At 38.9% G+C, this 27,714-nt stretch overlaps 1 protein-coding gene across 3 annotated transcripts in view; it reads right to left on the reverse strand.

The window, feature by feature from the left end:
• Positions 1 to 27,714, reverse strand: part of SLC38A9 (solute carrier family 38 member 9) — a 246,550-nt gene that overhangs the window by 131,565 nt on the left and 87,271 nt on the right. For all 3 annotated transcript variants that reach the window (XR_008400608.1, XM_053701283.1, XM_053701285.1), the window contains exons 2-4: positions 27,308 to 27,426; positions 27,161 to 27,224; positions 14,539 to 14,632 (exon numbers count right to left, since the gene is read on the reverse strand). Coding sequence is in view for 2 of the 3 variants with exons in the window: in XM_053701283.1 (XP_053557258.1) it covers positions 14,539 to 14,632; positions 27,161 to 27,224; positions 27,308 to 27,426 (277 nt within the window). In the remaining variant the exon portion in view is untranslated. The remainder of the gene's footprint in view (positions 1 to 14,538; positions 14,633 to 27,160; positions 27,225 to 27,307; positions 27,427 to 27,714) is intronic.

The following is a 27,714-nucleotide window of genomic DNA, read 5'->3' on the forward strand; positions in this document are numbered from 1 at the left end:
ATATTTTTTTTTTTTACTTTATTTTCTTTGTTGTTTATTTTTTACATTCATTTTTTTATTGTGGATAAAGGGTCATATACTGACGTTTATGGTCCTTTATAGTCATTATGTACACCGGACTTTCACCCCCCACTTGTTGCTTAATCTTATACAACAGTGAGGTTTCTAAATGTATATCCATTACTCTCAACATTATTTTTATACTATTGATCGGAATGACCATTATAATTATATCACATCAAGTTGTTTCAGGTCACTGTTTTATTTAGCATAGGTATTAGGTCACACTTATAGTTTCCCCCACATTGTGATGAATAAATCTACACTTATTAATTTGATATCCCATCATCATAAATATAAATGCACGTCTAGAATAGTAGATATCCCTCTAGCAGCATTAGATTCACTATCATCATAAGCATTTATGCATTCACTATACACTTATAACATGGTTAGTTTCACCACACAACACCTAATAATATATATACATATATTTTTTGGTTATTTGCTTCTTCTTTTCCCATTTTAATTATTTTTACATCCACCACTTGATGATATGGATATCTATAGGGTTTAATATACACAGACATCAGATCGAGTTTTGGATATCACATACACATCACATTAATACATGCAATATGCTTGGTGTATTAGTGAACATACCAATTATTGATATATTGCCATAAGTATTGCACTGTGTATCATCCACATAAATCGGATAAATTGTGGATATGATGCGTAAAACTCATCTTTAAGCGGTATGTTGTTTCTATGTGAAAAAATAAAAAGTGCAGTGCTTGTAGTGAAGCAATATAAGCAGAAATTATATCAAATAAAGACTGACATATAATCGGAAAGTAATAATAATATTAGTCAATATATGTGTATTTTTGTGAATCCAACTCGTGTATACACCCTTTGGCGTTTATTATTTCTTATGTGGATGATACACAGTGCAATACTTATGGCAATATATCAATAATTGGTATGTTCACTAATACACCAAGCATATTGCATGTATTAATGTGATGTGTATGTGATATCCAAAACTCGATCTGATGTCTGTGTATATTAAACCCTATAGATATCCATATCATCAAGTGGTGGATGTAAAAATAATTAAAATGGGAAAAGAAGAAGCAAATAACCAAAAAATATATGTATATATATTATTAGGTGTTGTGTGGTGAAACTAACCATGTTATAAGTGTATAGTGAATGCATAAATGCTTATGATGATAGTGAATCTAATGCTGCTAGAGGGATATCTACTATTCTAGACGTGCATTTATATTTATGATGATGGGATATCAAATTAATAAGTGTAGATTTATTCATCACAATGTGGGGGAAACTATAAGTGTGACCTAATACCTATGCTAAATAAAACAGTGACCTGAAACAACTTGATGTGATATAATTATAATGGTCATTCCGATCAATAGTATAAAAATAATGTTGAGAGTAATGGATATACATTTAGAAACCTCACTGTTGTATAAGATTAAGCAACAAGTGGGGGGTGAAAGTCCGGTGTACATAATGACTATAAAGGACCATAAACGTCAGTATATGACCCTTTATCCACAATAAAAAAATGAATGTAAAAAATAAACAACAAAGAAAATAAAGTAAAAAAAAAAAATATAAAATTGGAAGTCATCCCAAGATTTAACCCAATATTGAATAGAAAACTGATAGCATCATGTAAATACAATTGAGTCTATAACCTCGTTAAGGCCTGTGGGAAACAGACTATTGAATTTGAAAATCCAATAGGTTTCCCTTTGTCTGAGTTTAGTAAACCTATTATACAAATTACTTTTCGGGATGTTTTCTATTGGAGTGATTTTGAATGAACATTTTCCAGATATGTACTGTTGACAAGTATGTCTGGATACACTATGTTTGGATGATTTCGCTTTAATGTTCCTCAGATGTTCGCTCCATCTAATACGGACCTTCCTACAGGTCCTGCCTATATACTGTATGCCACATTTGCAGGAAAGCGCATATATGACGTAGCTGGAATCACAAGTCATTTTACTTTTAATAGTGAATTTTTCCCCATTACTATATGACACTATACTAGTTGTTCCATGGGTAATATGTTTGCACATGTGGCACAGTCTCTTTCAACATTTGTATACTCCCTTTTTGCTGAAGATGTGGTTTCCTATCTTTTCTCCTAATTTTGGTGTGTTGGCTACCTTTCTTTTTGTCATAACCACCTTACTTGGGGCTAGTTTTTGTTTGTAGGAGGGTGCTCTTTTAAAAACCAATTTTGGTTGTAGAGGAAGCGTTTTGTTCAAAATCGGATCTTTTAATAAGATCGGCCAGTGTTTCTTTAGAACTTTATTAATGTTTTTATGATTGGAGTTGTATTGTGTAATAAAGAGTGGTTGTTTGTTAAAATTTACCTCTTCTTTGTTCTCATGTTGGTCTGAATTGGAAGCTGATAATAATAGTTGTTCTCTATTTAGATCCCTGGCTCTCTGGGAACCCTTGTCAATAAGTTCAAGAGGGTACCCCTTCTCTATAAATCTAGATGTTAGAATCTGGTCATATTGTTCTAGTGTGCTACAGTTCCTACGTAATCGACAAAACTGGCTAAATGGAATATTTGTCTTCCATTTTGTTAAATGGTTGCTGGAGAAATGTAGGAAATTGTTGCAGTCTACCTTTTTGAAGTAGGTAGACGTTGATATATTGTCCCAAGGGTCCCAGGCAAGTATGATATCCAAAAATTCTATCTGGTCCTTTTGTAAGTTATGTGAAAAACTTATACCCATATTGTTATGATTCAAATGGGAGACAAATTCTAGTGCTTCCAATTCTGAACCATCAAAAATAAAAATCAAATCATCTATGTAACGGCCATAGAACACCAGATTGCCCCTCCATTGCGAGTTGTAAATATATAGGTCCTCAAATTGACCCATAAAAAGATTTGCAAAACTGGGGGCAAATCTGGTGCCCATGGCCGTTCCTTTGATCTGTAAATAAAATATATCCAAAAACTGAAAGTAATTGTGTTTCAAAATAAAATTTATAAGTGAAATCAAATATTCTTTTTGTTTCCCAGGCATGTAGAGGTCTCTATTCAAGTATAACTGTGTTGATCGTATCCCTAAATCATGGGATATGTTTGAGTATAGAGACCCAACATCATATGAGAGCCAAAAATAGTTTCCACTATTAAGTTTGATGCCAGATAATTTATTGAGTAAGTCTCTAGTGTCTTTGATGTAAGATGGTAAGTTGGTTACGTACTTCTGGAGATAGATATCTATGTACTCAGACAATTTGTCGGTAATACTATTGATACCCGCTATTATGGGCATACCAGGGGGAACCTTATCATCTTTGTGCAGTTTGGGGAGATGATAATAATAGGGGGTACTGGGGTGATCAGGTATGAGGTATCTCTTTTCTTTTTTCGTGAGGATGTCCCCAAACTGCACAAAGATGATAAGGTTCCCCCTGGTAGGCCCATAATAGCGGGTATCAATAGTATTACCAACAAATTGTCTGAGTACATAGATATCTATCTCCAGAAGTACGTAACCAACTTACCATATTACATCAAAGACACTAGAGACTTACTCAATAAATTATCTGGCATCAAACGTAATAGTGGAAACTATTTTTGGCTCTCATGTGATGTTGGGTCTCTATACTCAAACATATCCCATGATTTAGGGATACGATCAACACAGTTATACTTGAATAGAGACCTCTACATGCCTGGGAAACAAAAAGAATATTTGATTTCACTTATAAATTTTATTTTGAAACACAATTACTTTCAGTTTTTGGATATATTTTATTTACAGATCAAAGGAACGGCCATGGGCACCAGATTTGCAAATCTTTTTATGGGTCAATTTGAGGACCTATATATTTACAACTCGCAATGGAGGGGCAATCTGGTGTTCTATGGCCGTTACATAGATGATTTGATTTTGATTTTTGATGGTTCAGAATTGGAAGCACTAGAATTTGTCTCCCATTTGAATCGTAACAATATGGGTATAAGTTTTTCACATAACTTACAAAAGGACCAGATAGAATTTTTGGATATCATACTTGCCTGGGACCCTTGGGGCAATATATCAACGTCTACCTACTTCCCATTCTAACATCTAGATTTATAGAGAAGGGGTACCCTCTTGAACTGATTGACAAGGGTTCCCAGAGAGCCAGGGATCTAAATAGAGAACAACTATTATTATCAGCTTCCAATTCAGACCAACATGAGAACAAAGAAGAGGTAAATTTTAACAAACAACCACTCTTTATTACACAATACAACTCCAATCATAAAAACATTAATAAAGTTCTAAAGAAACACTGGCCGATCTTATTAAAAGATCCGATTTTGAACAAAACGCTTCCTCTACAACCAAAATTGGTTTTTAAAAGAGCACCCTCCTACAAACAAAAACTAGCCCCAAGTAAGGTGGTTATGACAAAAAGAAAGGTAGCCAACACACCAAAATTAGGAGAAAAGATAGGAAACCACATCTTCAGCAAAAAGGGAGTATACAAATGTTGAAAGAGACTGTGCCACATGTGCAAACATATTACCCATGGAACAACTAGTATAGTGTCATATAGTAATGGGGAAAAATTCACTATTAAAAGTAAAATGACTTGTGATTCCAGCTACGTCATATATGCGCTTTCCTGCAAATGTGGCATACAGTATATAGGCAGGACCTGTAGGAAGGTCCGTATTAGATGGAGCGAACATCTGAGGAACATTAAAGCGAAATCATCCAAACATAGTGTATCCAGACATACTTGTCAACAGTACATATCTGGAAAATGTTCATTCAAAATCACTCCAATAGAAAACATCCCGAAAAGTAATTTGTATAATAGGTTTACTAAACTCAGACAAAGGGAAACCTATTGGATTTTCAAATTCAATAGTCTGTTTCCCACAGGCCTTAACGAGGTTATAGACTCAATTGTATTTACATGATGCTATCAGTTTTCTATTCAATATTGGGTTAAATCTTGGGATGACTTCCAATTTTATATTTTTTTTTTTACTTTATTTTCTTTGTTGTTTATTTTTTACATTCTTTTTTTTTATTGTGGATAAAGGGTCATATACTGACGTTTATGGTCCTTTATAGTCATTATGTACACCAGACTTTCACCCCCCACTTGTTGCTTAATCTTATACAACAGTGAGGTTTCTAAATGTATATCCATTACTCTCAACATTATTTTTATACTATTGATCGGAATGACCATTATAATTATATCACATCAAGTTGTTTCAGGTCACTTTTTTATTTAGCATAGGTATTAGGTCACACTTATAGTTTCCCCCACATTGTGATGAATAAATCTACACTTATTAATTTGTTATCCCATCATCATAAATATAAATGCACGTCTAGAATAGTAGATATTCCTCTAGCAGCATTAGATTCACTATCATCATAAGCATTTATGCATTCACTATACACTTATAACATGGTTAGTTTCACCACACAACACCTAATAATATATATACATATATTTTTTGGTTATTTGCTTCTTCTTTTCCCATTTTAATTATTTTTACGTCCACCACTTGATGATATGGATATCTATAGGGTTTAATATACACAGACATCAGATCGAGTTTTGGATATCACATACACATCACATTAATACATGCAATATGCTTGGTGTATTAGTGAACATACCAATTATTGATATATTGCCATAAGTATTGCACTGTGTATCATCCACATAAGAAATAATAAACGCCAAAGGGTGTATACACGAGTTGGATTCACAAAAATACACATATATTGACTAATATTATTATTACTATCCGATTATATGTCAGTCTTTATTTGATATAATTTCTGCTTATATTGCTTCACTACAAGCACTGCACTTTTTATTTTTTCACATAGAAACAACATACCGCTTAAAGATGAGTTTTACGCATCATATCCACAATTTATACATTTAGTTATTGTTATTTATTGTCACTGTCTGTATATTTGTCATCTTAACAAGGTTCGGCGAATTGTCAGTGTTGGCCAATCAGATGGCGGACCACTTACACTGCATTGACCAATCGTTCTCGTGGGTGTGTTTTTGCATAGACTGATGAATTGCCATTTCTATATGCTAACGGCTACATCACATCCGTCTAAGCTGACGGCGAATGACGCCGATCCAATGCTTATCACACCCACGAACTTAATATGCAGGAATGATGGGATATGTAGTCCATATACCACTAGAACTCTAACCAATCGGATTCAGTATGTGACACAAGCCCCACAGTTTTTGGTTACGATTGGCTAGTAAGATTTGAGTGACATAGTTTGTTTACATAGGCTCAGTTGCCAACTCTTACACGATCGGTAAAAGGTTACATTTGGAAAATCGCATGATCACCTATTTATGGAATACTGCCCTTAGGGAAATAGTAACATAGTTACAATTGTACATTCAATCTATAAATACCAACTAATTATTGCAACAAGTGGGTGTGGGGGGAAAGGAAGGGTCCTATTGGTTTATGTGAAGGAAGGGGAGTGTTCATTGTAAACATGTGGTTACTGAGCCCTATTTAAGGGTAACTAATACACATTTAGAGCATACAAGCCTGAGGAAACGGGGTTACCCCCGAGAAACGCGTCGCTGTTTATCTCTATATGCTATAGGAGATTTGATTTTAACACACCCAGCTGTAATGTGTTACATTGCTGGCTATTTTATTTTGTACAATAAATGCTAGTTTTACTATTTACCAAGACTGGTGTGTGTATCAATCTCCCTTCAAGTAACCCAAGGGCTGTTTAGCCTTTCTCCCCTGTTCCAATCAGTAGGAAGCTATCCAGGCAAGGGTTGCCGCTCAGGAGATCCACTGTTACAAGACATCACGACGAGGATTCCTCCATACAGCCAGCTGGTTTGCTGATTGAATACCAGCCTGCTTCTAATAGGCACAAGAGAGTGCCTTCACGTTTGTGAGTACCCTGTATCTTGTTCAGTTTGGTTTTTGTGGTTTCCATTGACCTACACATGTGGCACCTCTGTTTATGTTTTGATTACAGTTTTCCATCTCAGAAGTTGCATCACTTGTGAAGTGAAGACCGAGAGCTGCCTTTTTCCTCATACGGACTTTTGTGGGACTGTCTACATATACCTTTTACATTGGCCACTACCCAGTGCCACGTGTGTATATATATATATATATATATACATTCATTTGTTTATTATAATAAATTTTTTTTTAATTATTCTTGTATTTTATTTTGCTATCTCCATATATCTTTTTAATCATTTGGGGTTTTTAAATGTATATTTACACTTGGGTAACCTTTATCACTTTTGCCTAGCGCCTCCTATAGGTAATCTGTGGTATTACCATTACAGAGCTTCCAGTTTTATAAAAGTTATTTAAGATTTAGCACAACACAATGCTAAATGTAAGACAATAGATAATAAATAGTCACAGTCATGTGATCAGGGGGCTGTCAGAAGGTTCTTAGATACAAGGTAATCACAGAGGTAAAAAGTGTATTAATATAACTGTGTTGGTTATGCAAAACTGGGGAATGGGTAATAAAGGGATTATCTATCTTTTGCAACAATAACAATTCTATTGTAGACTGTCCCTTTAAATAAAGGCAGTTAATTTATTTATTTAATTTCTCACACAAAGGTAGTGCCATTGGTACTTTTTAGTTCTAAAAGTGTTATTATTTAAATGTACTTTGTAATGTATTTTTGATGTTTTTTTGTGACACTTTTTTGTTTCGCGAAACTGTTAACCAGAGCTGAGGTCACACTATCCCGACATGTGTGAACTTCAATTGTGCTCAAGCGATCTCGTTTACTTTTAACTTGTAATACGAGCGAAAAACCCAACTTGCCCAAAATTCCACAATAAACCCCTTTTCGATTAGGCATGACTGTTAGCACACCACTCATAATCTAGCCCTGTATGTGTATTGGCCCTTTAACAAAAGAAAAATTGTTAGGAAATGTTTACTGACCCTTTAACTAAAGTAATATTGTTAGCTCCTCTTCAGACAGTTCGAAATCTTATCAAAATACAAATATACTGAACAAAATTAGTTTGGCTTTGCAAAATAAATTCCTGCATTGATCTATATACATTTTTCTATTTAAGGTGGTGATAGTCCATGAAAATCCTTACTAGTGGGAATTCATCTCCTGTCCACAAGGAGGAGGCAAAGACAATCCATACCAGAGTTTTAAATGTCTCTCCTACTTTCCTTTCCCTCCTAGTAGTTCTTTGTTTCATCAAGGAAAAGGCAAGGATAGCACTGCTCAAGATTTTTTTTGAAGAATTACAGAGATATTAATCCCAGAATTTCTCTAAATTGATAGTTCATGGAAGAGAGGGATTTAGGAGAGTACTGGCTGTACAATGTAAATTTTCCCTTTGGAGTTGTGGCAGGGCCAGTGCTAAGATTTTTCGCCACACAGGCGAGGATACATTTTGCCTTCCCCCGATTACATAGCATCCTAGTTAAAGGGATATGAAACCTAATTTTTTTTAGAGCATGACATTTTAAGCATCTTTCTAATTGACTCCTATTATCAATTTTTCTTCGTTCTCTTGGTATCTGTATTTTAAAAGCAGGAATGTAAGCTTAGGAGCTGGACCATTTTTTGGTTCAGAACCTGGGTAGCGCTTGCTTATTGGTGGCTAAATTCAAATCAGACAGTGGTTATGCTGCATAGCAAATCCGACAGTGGTTTGTTTGCAGTGTAGCTCCTAACAGCGCATGCACAGATCTCCCTGACTAAACTCTGAACAAGATCAGCAGGTTTAGTTCAGGCTCAGCAGACATTTTTGCAAGGGTCAAACAAACTCACATAGTGACGACCACGGTCATATCAATTAAAGAATTATATTATATTACAATACCCCTTTAATACACTTTGGAACAGTTACAAATCAAGATTTAACTTTAAATGAACCACAAACCTAATTTTCTAAACTGTCTTACAGAACCAAAATATTTCTTAGCTTTGTCAACTGAATATAATGTAGGAAACTCCCTGAAGATTAAACCCAGAAACGGCTTTCTAATGGTTAACATGCTAGTAAATTTGCATGTTTAGAATAAAAAAGTAAAAGATCATCATAAATGCAGACAAGAAATTATTTCTCCACTACATCTGTTTCCTCTGGCACATGTCTAATTGCAGGCTGTTTGAAGGCGGGAGTAAAATTTGCCGAGTCTGGTTTCTACAATGTAAACTCAGATCAATAGAACGCAATAGTCCTCAATGATGTGTGTCATTCAGATTATCATTTTACTCACCTGGTCTGGACAACAGATACACCGGCCAGCATCCTCAGAGACACACTGCCCACAGACTTCAGACCTGAATCCTAGATGATGAAATTGTGTTCGCCTCTCCAAAAACTTGCAAATGAGTCTCGTGACTGCACTGACTGTGCAGGTATTGAGGGAAATTGTGGTCACATGATGACCAAGTGGTAAGGAGGGCGCCATAAGATAAAACAATTTAAATTAAAGAAAAACAACAACAATCCAGCAGCCTCTAAAATCGGGCGCACATAAATAATTTTTCACTCTGTTTTTGACTCACACAGCATCACGCTGCTTCAATGCCGGCAGCCAGGCAGATCCGGCGCCCCCCTGCTGGGGCACGATAAGGCGGCTGCCTAGATGGCCTTACACAAAAAACGGCCCTGAGTTGTGGTCACAAACCTGCCACAGGTGTCCCTGGGATAGTTCTTTAGCCTCCTCTTGTCTGGTCATGAAGATGTACTCACTCAGTATATCATCTACTCTTAGTTACAGTACAGGATGGGCTATCTACTGTGCCCTAGGACCACCATTGGAAGGAAGTGGAGGGGACTGTCGCTGGGTAAGTACCCATGTATTTTACACAGCCCACAAGCTTTCAATAGTTATACTTATTGTGTACTTCATAACCTGTCCTAGCAGTATAGCACACTGCACGGTACAGCTGTATCACAAACGTAGGCTGGTTAACAGGCTGTGAAGAAGTTTGTGCACAGGGTAGACTATTTATGCACAGAAGGGGGTTTGGGCCATTTTTACACACAGTATACTGTGCTAAACTCATTTATTATCCCTAACATCTTGGTACATTGAGTTTTAGATGTGTGCATACTTTTTTACATAGGAAATAGTGGTTCCTTTAAATAGTCCCACTCTCATTACTGCCGGCATGGGCCGCGTTTAGGCCTTCTTCAGACTGCATCAGGAGAGCTAATCAGCACCGGGACCTTATTCCAGTGCAGTGAGAGGAGAGGCTGAGCGCAAGGAATCGGTTCATATGGTAAGGAATACTGCAGCTCGGTCTCCGCATTTTTCACTTCATTAGATAGAAGCCCCAGGGCTCAGGGAGTACATATATCTATATTAGAAACTATGTTGCAAAGCAGCCTGTGGTAGCCTTTTTTAGAGCAGGGTGCACTGTTATTACTGTGATTGGTCTACGGCGGCCAGCATCTTAGTGCTCTTCTTGTTTAACTCTATAAGAGCGCTAAGATGGTGCCGGGTACAATGGGAAGAGGCAGTGAGTGGCATGGGGTTGCTTCTATACGGAAAGGAGAGGATTAACTTTTCTTTCATCGTACAGTATTAGGCACCCTTCACACCTTCTTTCCATGAGTGGGTCCATTCTCCATGAACACCTGGCGACTGTCTTCCTGCTCATTACTGGAGGGGGTAATGTACCTAAGTCAGGAGCAGATTATTGCAGAATCTAAACGTGGTTAGGACACTGAAAATCTGTTTACAGGCTTTTAAGGATTTCCGTAAGGTCTTTAGCTCGTTTGTCCTGATCTCGGGTAACATATAGTTGAGAAAGTTACTTTTGTTTCTTTAGACTTATGCTTTTGGAAGGAAGGTTCTTCATGCATATTTCCTGGTAAATAGGTGCCTGTCAATCCTTTTTTCACACCTGTTTTCCTTTGTGAACTCCAGAGCTTGGGTATAAGTTCCCACAAGTAAGGATTTTAGTGGACTATTGCCACATAGCAAAGAAAACATTTATTCTTATCTGATAAATTCCTTTCTTTCTTGGTGGTGATACTCCACGAACCTGCCAAATTTTTCCAGGTTGGCAGCAATTCTAGTTTAGACCTCTTTACCCGCCCGGGATGAGGGGCCCCGACCGGGCCCACTGACATAGCAAGTTATTTATTTATTTTTTTTAAAGTTGCTGATGCTGTTAAAAAGTGCTGAAGCTTGGTTTTATTATTCAAACTTTTTTTTTTTAAATGGGGGGATATGGGGGGTTTCGACCCGGGCCCGGTAGTGCTGATGATCTCACTTGTACAAGCCCTGCCCACCCGCAGCCACGGCCTGCCCCCAGGACCATGACAGGAGGCAGGATGTATTTTAATTGGTTAGGGGGCGGGGAGAGGGGCAGAACAATGGCGTGCTTGGGACTTTACTGACTTGACACACATGAATGAAGGTACTGGGTGGGACACGGTGAGTCAGCAGGCATGCACTTGACAGAGTCGTCTGGATGGAAAGAGGTAGGACAGTGAGGAGCCGAGTAGAGCTTAGTGTTACCATCTGCAGCCATACCCACACATTGTATCACCCCCTGTTCAGGCAGTTTTCTCAAACACGTCTCCACCTAGCTCTTTTTGCTGAATCCCCCTGAACCCTGCCCTTTATCAGAAAAGGCTCTTTAATAGCTGTGCTTTGAGGAATTAATATCAATGTTGTCTATCTATGCAGAGACAGCACACAAACTGAAAAGGGTATCACTGTCTTTTACACATAGTGCAAAGAACTACTGCAACAAATACCACAGGTGGCTAAAAATGTATTTGTTTGGTGTGGAGAAAATTCTACAATAATGTTGTGATTTGTGATATAGTTTATGCAGGATCTGTAATTTGGTTGCTTACAAAGCAATTTGGTCTTACTATTCCTTTATTGATCAAGTTTGTCATGTGTGGGCTGCGACTAATAAATAACATAGCACCATTATTGTACAGGGAGTAAGGACCTAATGTATTATTTGTCTTCATTTAATTTGCAAAGCATAAGATTTCTCAACAAAAATGCAGGGGAGACAAAAAATAAAGACAAGATTAGATGACCCTGCTCTCTAGTTAGCTTTCAATTTTCCACTATTTGTTGTAATCAGGGTGTGTTGTTATCCCCTATCCTAAATACTGATATAAAAACTGGCAGGCAAGAGGGACTATAGTGGTAGTCAGTCACTTTGGAGTATGTAAAAAAAAGTATGTCTCACAGGTGGAAAAGAGATATACAGAGTTTATTTTTTAAATTATTAAGTGGTGGTCTAACAATTTTAGATCTTTATGGGTAGAAATTCAGTCAATAGTAAGGATTGCAGAAGTCAATGGCTAAAGATTCTATGTGAGTTTTATGTTTAAATTGATATGATTTCAGAACATTAGAATGGGGATTGGTGATATCTTAAAGGGACAGTCAACACCAGAATTTTTGTTGTTTAAAAAGATAGATAATCCCTTTATTACCCATTCCCCAGTTTTGCATAACCAACACTGTTATATTAATACACTTTTTACTGCTGTGACTATCTTGTATCTAAGCATCTTCTGACCGCCCCTAATCACATGACTTTTAGTTATTATCTATTGACTTGCAGTTTAGCCAATTAGTGCAGTGTCTGCCACAACCCACGGGCGTGATCACAATGCTATCTATATGGTTTACCTGAACTACTCTCCCCTGTTGTGAAAAGCAAATACAAAAGCATGTGATTAGAGGCGGCCTTCAAGGGCTTAAAAATTATCATATGAGCCTTCCTAGGTTTGCTCTCAACTAGAATACCAAGAGAACAAAGCAAAATTGCTGATAAAACTAAATTGGAAAGTTGTTTAAAGTTACATGTCCTATTTGAAAAATAAAAGGTTTTTTTGGCCTTGACTGTCCCTTTAAGGATCTAATGGTATTTTGTAAAGGCTTGTAGGGAAGTCAGCAATTACTACACAGTGGATGTGGAACAACTATCACTGTACTGTCTGTACATGCTGCTGCTTAATTACACAGGATTGTGTTTTTCTTATTGTATATTTGTTTGTACATTTTTTTATCCTCTTAAAATCCAAGGGACAATGTGTTGATACCTGTTGCAGTCCTTTATAGCTGATTCAGCAACTTGCTGTACTTATCAATGTTAAATATTCAGCCTGAATCGGCTATAAATGACAGACAGTCCTGCCTCAAAAGCAGAGAAGAGATTAAAGCCATTTAATTTAACAGATATCAAGATTTAACACAGTGTCCCTTGGATTTTAAGAGGATAAAAAAATGTGCAAAGCAAATATATAACAGGAAAAACACAATCCTATGTGCAATGCAAGTAAACTGTCAGCAGCTAGGCTATATTGGTTTAACCCAGACCAATTACCACAATTTACCAGTAGAAATGAATTTCCAAGTGTGGATAGCCCAATCAACCATAATGGAGAAGCTCATATAGTTAAAGGGACAGTATACAATCATTTTCATATAACTGCATGTAATAGACACTACTATAAAGAATAAGATGCACTGATACTGATATAAAAATCCAGTATAAAATGGTTTAAAAACGTACTTAGAAGCTTTCAGTTTAGCTCTGTTGAAAAGGCAGTTGGAAAGCCCACTGCAAGTGGGAAATAAGACACTCCCCCTCCCCCTTCTTTTGCATATGAAAAGACCCTTTACACAAACAGGAGCAAGCTGGAGTAGGTATCTGATGGTATTCTCATAAAACTTTGGGGCTTGGTTAGGAGTCTGAAAATCAGAGCAATGTTCTTTAAAAATAAGCAAAATTATACATTTTTTAAAAAAAACAAAACTTTATGGGCTTTATAAATAGATAATCTACAAAACATTTATGCAAAGAAAAAATGAGTGTATAATGTCCCTTTAAGCAATAGATATTACAGTGGTTTAAAGTATAAATGAAGAATACATTCTTCATTAAATCTGGAGGAGTTTTAATGAAATGTAAGCTTTATGGTGGCAAATGTATTGGAAAATAAATTGTATTTAATAGCCAATATCCATAGAAATGTATTCCAGAATTATTTTCAGTATGTTTATATATATATAATTCAGTAATTCCATATTGGTGGGTTAATCAGTTTTAGCATAAAATATTACTAATATGTGTTTTTATGTGCCTCCAATTAGCAGCTCGCACCGAGTCCCAGTAGTGCATTACTGCGCCTGAGCCCACCTAAGTATGCTGGGGGGGCAAAAACTGGCTGAGTCAGGGGCCCCAAAATTTCTAGTGGCAGCCCTGCTCTTTACCCTACTATCTTTCTTACTTCTTCCTCCTATCCTTGGCTATACATACTACTGGGAGGGAAGAAAGAGGGATACTTAAAACTCATGGTGGAAAGGAGATGAATTCCCCACCAAGAAAGAAAGAAATGTATCAGGTAAGAATAAATTATGTTTTTATTAGAATTTCTTAGGCCCTAGACCACAAAGGATTAATGAGATTTGCTACAAATAAGTGAAAAATGCTTACGTATCGTCTCTCGTGACTTCAAAACTCTGTAACAGCAGTAAAGCGTTAAGGCGCCCATCAAAAATAAAATACAGACTCCAGTGGTAAATCCAGCCTACAAAGTAAAAAGAAAAACGGCAAAAAACGCTGTTTTATTATTAAATGAATACTCTATTTTTTACACTTTATTATTCCTCTCTCTCTCTTCTTTCCTCATATCACTTTACTGTTCTCCCAATTTTTTTCTTTCAATACATATCACTTACTCAATAAATAAATAAATATATGTGTGTGTGTCATGAAGACCTAGGTTGTGAGGAGTTAAAGGGATAATAAACTGCCTCTAACAGCGCTTACTAATAGACCATAGACTCTAAGAGTAAGCGCCGCTAGAGGGTGCAAAAGGCATCAGACTTGTCTGCCTCTGTATTCTGTACCATGTCTATGCACCTGGCCGTTGTTTTTTAACTTTTGGAATTATTAAAGATATTTTTTATTGTTATACCACACTCTGGGTAGTGCCTGCTATTCTTTTCAACTTTGGCTGGATTCAGTGGTTTGGCCTGCCGCAAGCTACGGCACTCCGGGCATTCCTGTGGTATCAGGTGATTTGAACGCACTTCCGTTATTCGGCTGAATACGCAGTGGTCGTCAGGGGTGTGAATGTTTGATAACTACTGGTTACTACTCACTATTCTATTATTTTTCCTCTTGTTCCTGTAGCTTTCTTTAAAGCTGTTCTCTTATTTTAACCCTTTATAAGTGCACCGCCATCTTGTGCGTTTACCGATCTGTGATATTGTCTTTTTTACTGTATTGCTGTGCACTCAGGAGTGCACAATACAGAGCAGTGGCTGTATTTCTCTATATTATTCCTGAGGGCTTTTTTATATTGAGCTTTTAAACTGTGTTAAAAAAAACTGGAAATAGTTAAAGCTTCTGCTTTCAATTGTGCAAGATAATCCAAAGTACAAGGTACAGCCGTCAAAAAGCGAGTAACATCACTGATCTGTAAAAGTTCACCACTTCTATCACAGGATGCAACAATATGAGTACTACAAGATGGCAGAACCCAGTATAAAGATGCAGAGCTTTGCCAACTGGCTTCTATTATGGGTTAAAATAAGTGAATAGCTTTAAAGAGATCTGCAGGTACAGGAGGAAAAAACGCTAGCATGTTTAGTAGTAACCATGCTACTGTAGTTGTGCCCAGGAGTTTAATGTCCCTTTAACTTTGCTTCTCTGTGTGTTAATTATTTTGTTTTTTTCTAGATGAGCATTCTACCATTCCCTGTGTTTATTCTTAAAAAACAGACCTCCTGACGTAAATAGTTTTTACGTTTCGGAAGAGTGAATTTTATTACATTCATCCAGAGACCTGGTGCCTTAGCCTGGGCTTAGCTGTCAACACAGAAGACACAGACCTTAGGCCAATTAGAATTGACACTTTAGGTTATCATAAGACATGCTTTAATCACTTTAATGTTACCGGTGACCAAATATAACAGATGTCATGTTAGGTATTAAAATAATCCTCATGATGTCACAATGGGATTGTTTCTAAGTGTATGTATTAACTAAAATTATAAGGCATCCTATAAGTTCACCAAGGGCTTGCAATTTGGTTTATGGCCTGCCATACTAAAAAGATATGGCTAGTCTGGCTACATTTCTTGCCCGATCTGGAAGATGCCTGGTTAGAAACCTGATCTCAGAAAAAAAAAATATTTAATTGTGAATTCAGTAAAATAATACTTTCATTCTACATGGGAGGCTGTGGACAATAGCATAGGGTGACCATCTTTTCTTGTTAAGCTCCCTAGTTTTGACAGAGATCTAGGCTAGTACAGTATTGGCTTCTATTTTTTTACTCCTTTTTTAATTTAAAATGTTGCTTTGTGTATTTGTACTGTGACTCTTTTTTTGTTCATAATAAATAACATCAATTATGCTTACCAGATAATTTCCTTTTCTTCTGTATAAGGAGAGTCCACGGCTTCATTCCTTACTTGTGGGAATACAGAACCTGGCCACCAGGAGGAGGCAAAGACACCCCAGCCAAGGGCTTAAATACCACCCCCACTTCCCTCATATCCCAGTCATTCTGCCAAGGGAACAAGGAACAGTAGGAGAAATATCAGGGTATAAATGGTGCCAGAAATAAATGTAGGTCCGCCCTTCGGAGAATAAAAGCGGGCGACGTGGACTCTCCTCATACAGAAGGGAAGGAAATTATCTGGTAAGCATAATTTATGTTTTCCTTCTTAATATGAGGAGAGTCCACGACTTCATTCTTTACTTGTGGGAAACATATACCCAAGCTCCAGAGGACACTAAATGAATGGGAGGGCAAAAAAGGAGGCGAACCCTGAGGGCACAACAGCCTGCAAAACCTTTCTCCCAAAAGCTGCTTCAGCCGAAGCAAAAACGTCAAACTTGTAAAATTTAGAAAAGGTATGTAAGGAGGACCAGGTAGCTGCCCTACAAATCTGATCTATAGAGGCCTCATTTTTGAAGGCCCAAGAGGAAGCCACTGCTCTAGTTAAATGAGCCTTAATCCTCTGAGAAAGGCTTATGTCCCACTGTCTCATAAGCTAAGCGAATATTGTTCCTAAACCAAAAAGATAAGGAAGTGGACAAAGCCTTCTTCCCCCTACACTTCTCAGAATATACAACAAACAAAGAAGAAGTCTGTCTAAACTCCTTCGTAGCCTGAATATAGAACTTCAAGGCCCGAACCACATCCAAATTATGAAGTAACCGTTCCTTCGAAGAAGAAGGATTAGGACACAAGGAAGGAACCACAATCTCCTGATTGATGTTGCGATCTGAAATGAGCTTAGGAAGAAAACCTAACCCAGTACGAAGAACAGACTTATCAGCAGGAAATACTAGGTAAGGAGGCTCACATTGCAAGGCAGCCATTTCAGAGACTCTGCGCGCTGAAGAGTAATGCATAGGCTCAAACGAAGCCTTCTGCAAAACTTTAAGAACAAGATTTAAACTCCAAGCAGGAGCGCTAGATCTAAACACAGGCCTGATTCTAGCCAGAGCCTGAACAAAAGACTGAACATCAGGAAGCTCAGTGAGCCTCTTGTGCAGTAAAACAGATAGGGACGAAATCTGTCCCTTAAGGGAGCTAGCAGAAAGGCCCTTTTCCAGACCATTCTGGAGAAAGGAAAGAATCCTGGAAACCTTGACCTTATGCCAGGGGAATCCGCTCTTCACACCAGAATAAGTAGGTCCTCTACACCTTATGATAGATGTATCAATAACTCTCTCAGAAAAACCTCTCTTGGCTAGGACTAAGCGTTTAATCTCCACGCAGTCAGCCTCAGAGAATCTAGATTTTGATGAACAAAAGGACCTTGTTCCAGCAGATCCTTGTGACAAGGTAACTTCCATGGAGGAGATGACGACATCCCCACTAGATCCGCGAACCACATTCTTTGCGGCCACAATGGAGCAATCAGTATCACTGATGCCAGCTCCTGCTTGATGAGGGCCACTACTCGAGGAAGGAGAGGTAATGGCGGAAAAAGGTATATTAGACTGAACCTCCAAAGCACCACTAAGGCATCTATTAGCTCGCCTGAGGATCCCTGGATCTCGTCCCATACCTGGGTAGCTTGGTATTGAGGCGGGACGCCGTGAGATCTATCTCCGGGGGCCCCCACCTGTTGCATATCTCCGCAAACACATCGGGATGGAGAGACCATTCCCCCGGATGAAAGGATTGGCTACTGAGAAAATCCGCTTCCCAGTTGTCCACACCAGGAATGTGGATCGCTGACAGCGAACAGTTGTGCGCCTCCGTCCACTACAGAATCAGAGATACCTCCCTCATTGTTAGGGAGCTCCTCCTTCCTCCCTGTTGGTTGATGTAAGCCACTGAGGAGATATTGTCTGATTTGAATCTGATAAACTGGGACAAACCGAAACATGGCCAAGCCTTCAGAGCATTGAAGATTGCTCAAAGACCAAAAACCCTGAGCCTTCTTGCCTCCCCAAACTGCTCACCATCCTGAAAGACTTGCATCTGTAGTCACAATCTCCCAAGATTGTCTTAAAAAGGATATCCCTCGGGGTAGGTGATCTGGACAGAGCCACCAAGAGAGCTATTCTCTCGACCGGTTGTCCAGAGAAATCTGTTGAGACAGATCCGAATGATTGCCGTTCCACTGTCTCAGCATGCACAGCTGTAATGGTGTGAGAAGGAACCTGGCAAAGGGAATTATGTCCATGCTGGACACCATGAGACCAATCACCTCGATACACTGCGCCACAGAGGGCCTTGAGGAGGTCCGGAGCGCAAGACATGCCAAAGCCAGCTTGCAGCATCTCTGGTCTGAAAGAAATATCCTCATGACTAGTGAGTCTAATAGTGCCCAGGAATTCTACCCTGGTGCTTGGATTAAGAGAACTCTTTTCTAAGTTTATCTTCCATCCATGGGATCGAAGAAGAGAGAGAAGAGATTCCGAATGTTCTTTCGCTAGACGAAAGGATGGTGCTTGTACCAGAATATTGTCCAAGTAAGGTGCTACTGCAATGCCCTGGGTTCTGGCCACGGCTAAGAGAGCTCCCAAAACCTTTGTGAAAATTCTTGGGGTAGTAGCTAGGCCAAACGGAAGAGCATTAAACTGGAAGTGCTGGTCCAGGAAGGCAAACAATAGTGCTCCCTGTGGATTGGGACATGAAGGTAAGCATCCTTCAGATCTATAGTGGTCATGAACTGTCCCTTCTGGACTAAGGGAAGGATAGACCTTATCGTCTCCATCTTGAACGAGGGGACGTTCAGAAACTTGTTTAAGCACTTTTGGTCCAGAATCGGGCGGAAAGTTCCCTCCTTCTTTGGGACCACGAAAAAGGTTTGAGTAGTATCTCAAGCCTCGTTCCTCTATAGGAACCAGGACAATGACTCCTAAGGAAGACAGATCCCGAACACACCCCAGAAAGGCATCCCTCTTCTCTGGATTTGATGACAGATTTGAGAGAAGGAATCTGCCCTTGGGTGGAAGAGACTTGAACCCAATTCTGTAACCCTGACCAATGACCTCCAGGACTCAAGGATCCTGCACATTCCTGAACCAAGCTTCTAAGAAGAGCGAAAGTCTGCCCCCTACCTGATCCATAGACGGACCGGGGGCGACCCCTTCATGTTGATTTAGTCTCAGCAGGCTTCTTGCTCTGCTTGGACTTATTCCAGGACTGAGCCGGCTTCCAAGTCTTAGGTTGCTTGGTCTTAGTGGAGGATTGCTGGTGCTTTCATTTATCAGAACGAAAGGAACGAAAATTATTAGGATTGTCCCTTAGGTCTGTTCTTTTTATCTTGCGGTAGGAAGGCACCCTTGCCCCCTTTAACCGTGGAAATAATGGAGTCCAGGCCTGGACCAAACAAAATCTTACCCTTGAATGGAAGGGAAAGGAGTCTGGACTTGGAAGTCAAGTCCGCAGACCAGGACTTCAGCCATAGATCCCGGTGGGCCTGAACAGAAAACCCAGCAGTTTTAGCATTTAAACGAATAATTTGCATATTCACATCACAAATAAAATAATTAGCGACCCTTAAAGCCTTAATTCTATCAAGAATATTATTGAGGGGACCTTCCACCTTGATCAATTCCGATAAGGAGTCACACCAGTAGGTAGCCGCATCCGCAACTGTGGCAACTGCCGCCACTGGTTGAAATAAATATCCTGAATGTTGAAACATCTTTCTTAACAGAGTTTCCATCTTTTTATCCATGGGCTCTTTGAACGACGAACTATCCTTCAGGGGGATAGTAGTGCGTTTTGCAGGCGTTGAGATAGCGCCATCCACCTTAGGGACGGAACCCCACAACTCCAATTGAGAGTCCGGGACCGGGAACAGTTTCTTAAAGGCAGATGAAGGGGTGAAGGAAGAACCAATCCTCTCCCATTTGTTCTTAAAGGGACTCTGAACCCAATTTTTTTCTTTCATGGTTCAGATAGAGCATGACATTTTAAGTAACTTTCTAATTTACTCCTATTATCAATTTTTCTTTGTTCTCTTGCTATCTTTATTTTAAAAGCAGAAATGTAAATCTTAGCAGCCAGCCCATTTTAGGTTCAGGACCATAGATAGTGCTTGCTTATTGGAGTCTTACATATACCAACCAATAAGCAAGCATAACCCAGGTTCTCAACCAATGCATCACATTCCTGCTTTTTAAATAAAGATAGCAAGAGAATGAAGAAAAATTGATAATAGGAGTAAATTTAAAAGTTGCTTAAACTTTCATGCTCTATCTGAATCATGAAATAAAATATTTGGGTTCAGTGTCCCTTTTATAATATTTTCCATCTTTACAGGAACAGGGAAAGTCTGAGGAATAACCCTGTCTTCGTAAACTCTATCCAGTTTAGGAATTAAAGGTTCTTCAGGCAGTTTGGCCTCTGGAACCTCTAAGGTAGACAGAACTTCCTTTAAAAGAAACCGCAAGTGCTCCATCCTAAATCTAAAATCTGGTTCCTCCGTAATCGGAGGCTTAGAGGCAGCCAATTCAGACCCAGAAAGTTCACACTCTGAAGTATCAGACAGAACTTTATCATCAGACAACCGTCTATCAGCTACAGCCAATAAACTAGATGATGACCCCTGGGAAGGATAGCAATATTTGACCTTGCGCAAAACAGGGCAAGGTAAAGCACTAATGGCCGCAGACACCGCCCTTTGTACTTGCGCAGTGAAGTCTGGAGGTAAAAGGCCTCCTCCAGATGGAGGATCAGGCGTTCTATGAGAAACTGCATGTGTATTAGGAAATGAAAGTAGAGTGCGCACCTAACGGGACGGGGACCCCTCAGGGGTGGAAGGCTCAGTGGTATCAAACATGTTAACCTTTTTTGACATAACCACTTTTTCTAGGCATGTGGAACATAATTCAGAGGGAGGGTACACCTCGGCCTCCTCACAATATAAACAGGCATTAGTCTATTAGGTATAGAGGGAGTACCCTCTAAACTCAGAGTCCTCCATAGCTATGTGCTATGTCCTAATATAACAATAAAATATAAAAACGGCAACTTTATACCCCCAATGGCTGGGGCACTCACCACCTCCTATGACCCAGGCACACAGAGTAAACCGCTTCTCTCCAATAACCAGCATGGTCAGAGAGTAGGAAGTGAAACTACGATCACACCAGGTCACATGGAGTGCAACCTATGACCGCCTCTGCTAAGGAAAAGCGTGCCAAGCTTGTAAAGCTGCGCAGCTCTAAAGTGAAAGTAACTTGTATGTTCCAACCTTAGCCAATGAGCCTCAGAAAACACCTCACACATAACGCAGTATAAATCAAATAAAAAATTATGAGATTAATCCCTACTATTCAATAATCCCCCATCAGGAGATATTAACCCTTGATTCCATACAGATAAAAGGAGCCACACTGTGACCCTGTCTTCTAGCGTTACCATATGTGTAAAAAATTAAACAATCTTACCGGAATCTATGCTGTGGAACAGAAACACAGCCTCTCAAATGTGACAGTCTTGTAGCATCGCTCCTGATATGGACACAAAGTGAGGAAAGCAGGCAGTGAAACGCGTCAACACTGATTGCTTAGGAGCTGTTAATACGAGTCTGGATGGTTTCGCAGAAAGACTCTCCCTGCATCTCCAGACCCTAACTTTCGCCAATGCTCTCACTGAGAGGTTGACAAGACTACTTAAAACTCCAGTCCCATTTCAAAGGGTAGATACCATTCATAAGGTACTACTCCGTATCTTCTGACACTTCTCTGCCAACCTCCTGTGACGAAAGGCAAAGAATGACTGGGATATGAGGGAAGTGGGGGAGGTATTTAAGCCTTTGGCTGGGATGTCTTTGCCTCCTCCTGGGGGCCAGGTTCTGTATTCCCACAAGTAAGGAATGAAGCCGTGGACTCTCCTCATATTAAGAAGGATATTTCTTTATTAAGTTATGTCTTTGTCCTTTATAAAATTAATATTTTTCTTTTACAGGTATTGTTCACCACACACACACATATACATACACACACATATACAGTTTATATATATTTTCTCCAGGGGCGTCCCCTTGAGGGGAACGCAAAATGTTATAAGAAATTTGTAAAATGCACCTTTAGTAATGTTTTATGACTAACAGTTTGCTAGTTTCTTTCTTTTCCTGTTTTAAGTTTTGATTCCTTGTGCCTATGTAATGTTCATTTTTTCTTTGTACTTTATGTTGAATTAAAAATAACAATATCAATCTACATATATAAAGGCAGAATATATACAGTATACACACACACATGGCTACGTCAACATGTCTGTAGCTGACATAGGCCTAGATTTGGAGTTTGGCGTTAGCCGTGAAAACCAGCGTTAGAGGCTCCTAACGCTGGTTTTGGCCGCCCGCTGGTATTTGGAGTCAGTGATTAAAGGGTCTAACGCTCACTTTTCAGCCGCGACTTTTCCATACCGCAGATCCCCTTACGTCAATTGCATATCCTATCTTTTCAATGGGATCTTCCTAATGCCGGTATTTAGAGTCGTTTCTGAAGTGAGCGTTAGAAATCTAACGACAAAACTCCAGCCGCAGGAAAAAAGTCAGTAGTTAAGAGCTTTCTGGGCTAACGCCGGTTCATAAAGCTCTTAACTACTGTACCCTAAAGTACACTAACACCCATAAACTACCTATGTACCCCTAAACCGAGCTCCCCCCACATCGCCGACACTCGATTAAAATTTTTTAACCCCTAATCTGCCGACCGCCACCTACGTTATACTTATGTACCCCTAATCTGCTGCCCCTAACCCCGCCGACCCCTGTATTACATTTATTAACCCCTAACCTGCCCCCCACAACGTCGCCGCCAGCTACTTAAAATAATTAACCCCTAATCTTCCGACCGCAAAGCGCCGCCACCTACGTTATCCCTATGTACCCCTAATCTGCTGCCCCTAACACCGCCGACCCCTATATTATATTTATTAACCCCTAATCTGCCCCCCTCAACGTCGCCGACACCTGCCTACACTTATTAACCCCTAATCTGCCGAGCGGACCTGAGCGCTACTATAATAAAGTTATTAACCCCTAACCCGCCTCACTAACCCTATAATAAATAGTATTAACCCCTAATCTGCCCTCCCTAACATCGCCGACACCTAACTTCAATTATTAACCCCTAATCTGCCGACCGGAGCTCATCGCTACTATAATAAATGGATTAACCCCTAAAGCTAAGTCTAACCCTAACACTAACACCCCCCTAAGTTAAATATAATTTACATCTAACGAAATTAATTAACTCTTATTAAATAAATTATTCCTATTTAAAGCTAAATACTTACCTGTAAAATAAATCCTAATATAGCTACAATATAAATTATAATTATATTATAGCTATTTTAGGATTAATATTTATTTTACAGGCAACTTTGTAATTATTTTAACCAGGTACAATATCTATTAAATAGTTAATAACTATTTAATAGTTACCTAGTTAAAATAATAACAAATTTACCTGTAAAATAAATCCTAACCTAAGATATAATTAAACCTAACACTACCCTATCAATAAATTAATTAAATAAACTACCTACAATTACCTACAATTAATCTAACACTACCCTATCAATAAATTAATTAAATAAACTACCTACAATTACCTACAATTAACCTAACACTACACTATCAATAAATTAATTAAACACAATTCCTACAAATAAATACAATTAAATAAACTAGCTAAAGTACAAAAAATAAAAAAGAACTAAGTTACAAAAAATAAAAAAATATTTACAAACATAAGAAAAATATTACAACAATTTTAAACTAATTACACCTACTCTAAGCCCCCTAATAAAATAACAAAGCCCCCCAAAATAAAAAATTCCCTACCCTATTCTAAATTAAAAAAGGTAAAAGCTCTTTTACCTTACCAGCCCTGAACAGGGCCCTTTGCGGGGCATGCCCCAAGAATTTCAGCTCTTTTGCCTGTAAAAAAAAAACATACAATACCCAAGCCCCCCAACATTACAACCCACCACCCACATACCCCTAATCTAACCCAAACCCCCCTTAAATAAACCTAACACTAAGCCCCTGAAGATCTTCCTACCTTGTCTTCACCATCCAGGTTCACCGATCCGTCCTGAAGAGCTCCTCCGATGTCCTGATCCAAGCCCAAGCGGGGGGCTGAAGAGGTCCATGATCCGGTCAAAGTCTTCATCCAAGCGGGGCAGAAGAGGATCTTCCATCCGATTGAAGTCTTCAGCCAAGCAGCATCCATCCGGAGCGAAGCGGCAGGATCCCGAAGACCTCCAGCGCGGAACATCCATCCGGCCCGACGACTGAACGACGAATGACTGTTCCTTTAAGGGACGTCATCCAAGATGGCGTCCCTCGAATTCCGATTGGCTGATAGGATTCTATCAGCCAATCGGAATTAAGGTAGGAATTTTCTGATTGGCTGATGGAATCAGCCAATCAGAATCAAGTTCAATCCGATTGGCTGATCCAATCAGCCAATCAGATTGAGCTCGCATTCTATTGGCTGTTCCGATCAGCCAATAGAATGCAAGCTCAATCTGATTGGCTGATTGGATCAGCCAATCGGATTGAACTTGATTCTGATTGGCTGATTCCATCAGCCAATCAGAAAATTCCTACCTTAATTCCGATTGGCTGATAGAATCCTATCAGCCAATCGGAATTCGAGGGACGCCATCTTGGATGACGTCCCTTAAAGGAACAGTCATTCGTCGTTCAGTCGTCGGGCCGGATGGATGTTCCGCGCTGGAGGTCTTCAGGATCCTGCCGCTTCGCTCCGGATGGATGCTGCTTGGCTGAAGACTTCAATCGGATGGAAGATCCTCTTCTGCCCCGCTTGGATGAAGACTTTGACCGGATCATGGACCTCTTCAGCCCCCCGCTTGGGCTTGGATCAGGACATCGGAGGAGCTCTTCAGGACGGATCGGTGAACCTGGATGGTGAAGACAAGGTAGGAAGATCTTCAGGGGCTTAGTGTTAGGTTTATTTAAGGGGGGTTTGGGTTAGATTAGGGGTATGTGGGTGGTGGGTTGTAATGTTGGGGGGCTTGGGTATTGTATGTTTTTTTTTTACAGGCAAAAGAGCTGAAATTCTTGGGGCATGCCCCGCAAAGGGCCCTGTTCAGGGCTGGTAAGGTAAAAGAGCTTTTACCTTTTTTAATTTAGAATAGGGTAGGGAATTTTTTATTTTGGGGGGCTTTGTTATTTTATTAGGGGGCTTAGAGTAGGTGTAATTAGTTTAAAATTGTTGTAATATTTTTCTTATGTTTGTAAATATTTTTTTATTTTTTGTAACTTAGTTCTTTTTTATTTTTTGTACTTTAGCTAGTTTATTTAATTGTATTTATTTGTAGGAATTGTGTTTAATTAATTTATTGATAGTGTAGTGTTAGGTTAATTGTAGGTAATTGTAGGTAGTTTATTTAATTAATTTATTGATAGGGTAGTGTTAGGTTTAATTATATCTTAGGTTAGGATTTATTTTACAGGTAAATTTGTTATTATTTTAACTAGGTAACTATTAAATAGCTATTGTACCTGGTTAAAATAATTACCAAGTTGCCTGTAAAATAAATATAAATCCTAAAATAGCTATAATATAATTATAATTTATATTGTAGCTATATTAGGATGTATTTTACAGGTAAGTATTTAGCTTTAAATAGGAATAATTTATTTAATAAGAGTTAATTAATTTCGTTAGATTTAAATTATATTTAACTTAGGGGGGTGTTAGTGTTAGGGTTAGACTTAGCTTTAGGGGTTAATCCATTTATTATAGTAGCGGTGAGCTCCGGTCGTCAGATTAGGGGTTAATAATTGAAGTTAGGTGTCGGCGATGTTAGGGAGGGCAGATTAGGGGTTAATACTATTTATGATAGGGTTAGTGAGGCGGATTAGGGGTTAATAACTTTATTATAGTAGCGCTCAGGTCCGCTCGGCAGATTAGGGGTTAATAAGTGTAGGCAGGTGTCGGCGACGTTGTGGGGGGCAGATTAGGGGTTAATAAATATAATATAGGGGTCGGCGGTGTTAGGGGCAGCAGATTAGGGGTACATAGGGATAACGTAGGTTGCGGCGGTTTACGGAGCGGCAGATTAGGGGTTAAAAAAAATATGCAGGGGTCAGCGATAGCGGGAGCGGCAGATTAGGGGTTAATAAGTGTAAGGTTAGGGGTGTTTAGACTCGGGGTACATGTTAGAGTGTTAGGTGCAGACGTAGGAAGTGTTTCCCCATAGGAAACAATGGGGCTGCGTTAGGAGCTGAACGCTGCTTTTTTGCAGGTGTTAGGTTTTTTTTCAGCTCAAACAGCCCCATTGTTTTCTATGGGGGAATCGTGCACGAGCACGTTTTTGAGGCTGGCCGCGTCCGTAAGCAACTCTGGTATCGAGAGTTGCATTTGCGGTAAAAATGCTCTACGCTCCTTTTTTGGAGCCTAACGCAGCATTTGTTTGAACTCTCGATACCAGAGTTAAATTTATGGTGCGGCCAGAAAAAAGCCCGCGGAGCGTTAACAGCCCTTCTACCGCCAAACTCCAAATCTAGGCCATACTTCCAGTTACTATACTTCTAAACTGAATATGTAATAAAAATGTACTGAGTTAGACAGTATTTCAAACCTGTTTAATTCCCCAAGGAATACTTAGAATGGATGTTCCCATCATTGTGTTCCAAATCATAAATCTGAAAGGAAAAAAAAACACTATAAAGAGAACATTTCTATACTGAGTGTTAATAGCACATTACTACCAAGATTTATTACATACATTGTGACAATGCTGGAGTTTTTTTCTGTTCCATCTGTATCATCAATTTTTAAAGCTGTTCCTAATGGACTGTAAACATAGATTTCCTCTCGTGCTGGAATAACATGATCTGGAGCGACCTGAATTACACAGAAAATGCAATGCTTAATTATAGAAAATATGTATTCCAAAAATATAAAGATCCGGTAAGATATGTTTATTTAAATTTGTCAGATAGCAGTTCTCTAATTTATAGTCCCAAAAGTAGGGTGACCATATTAAAAAGGGACACATATGAAAAATACATATCTTAGATTTCTCATACCAAACATTTCTTTAAACAGTCCTGAAAACAGCCTTGGCATATGCATTTTTCATATGTGTCCCTTTTTAAAGCGGCAATATGGTCACCCTACACAAAAGTGAAT

This window comes from Bombina bombina, chromosome 2 (genome assembly GCF_027579735.1).
Source record: "Bombina bombina isolate aBomBom1 chromosome 2, aBomBom1.pri, whole genome shotgun sequence".
NCBI classification, from domain to species: Eukaryota; Metazoa; Chordata; class Amphibia; order Anura; family Bombinatoridae; genus Bombina; species Bombina bombina.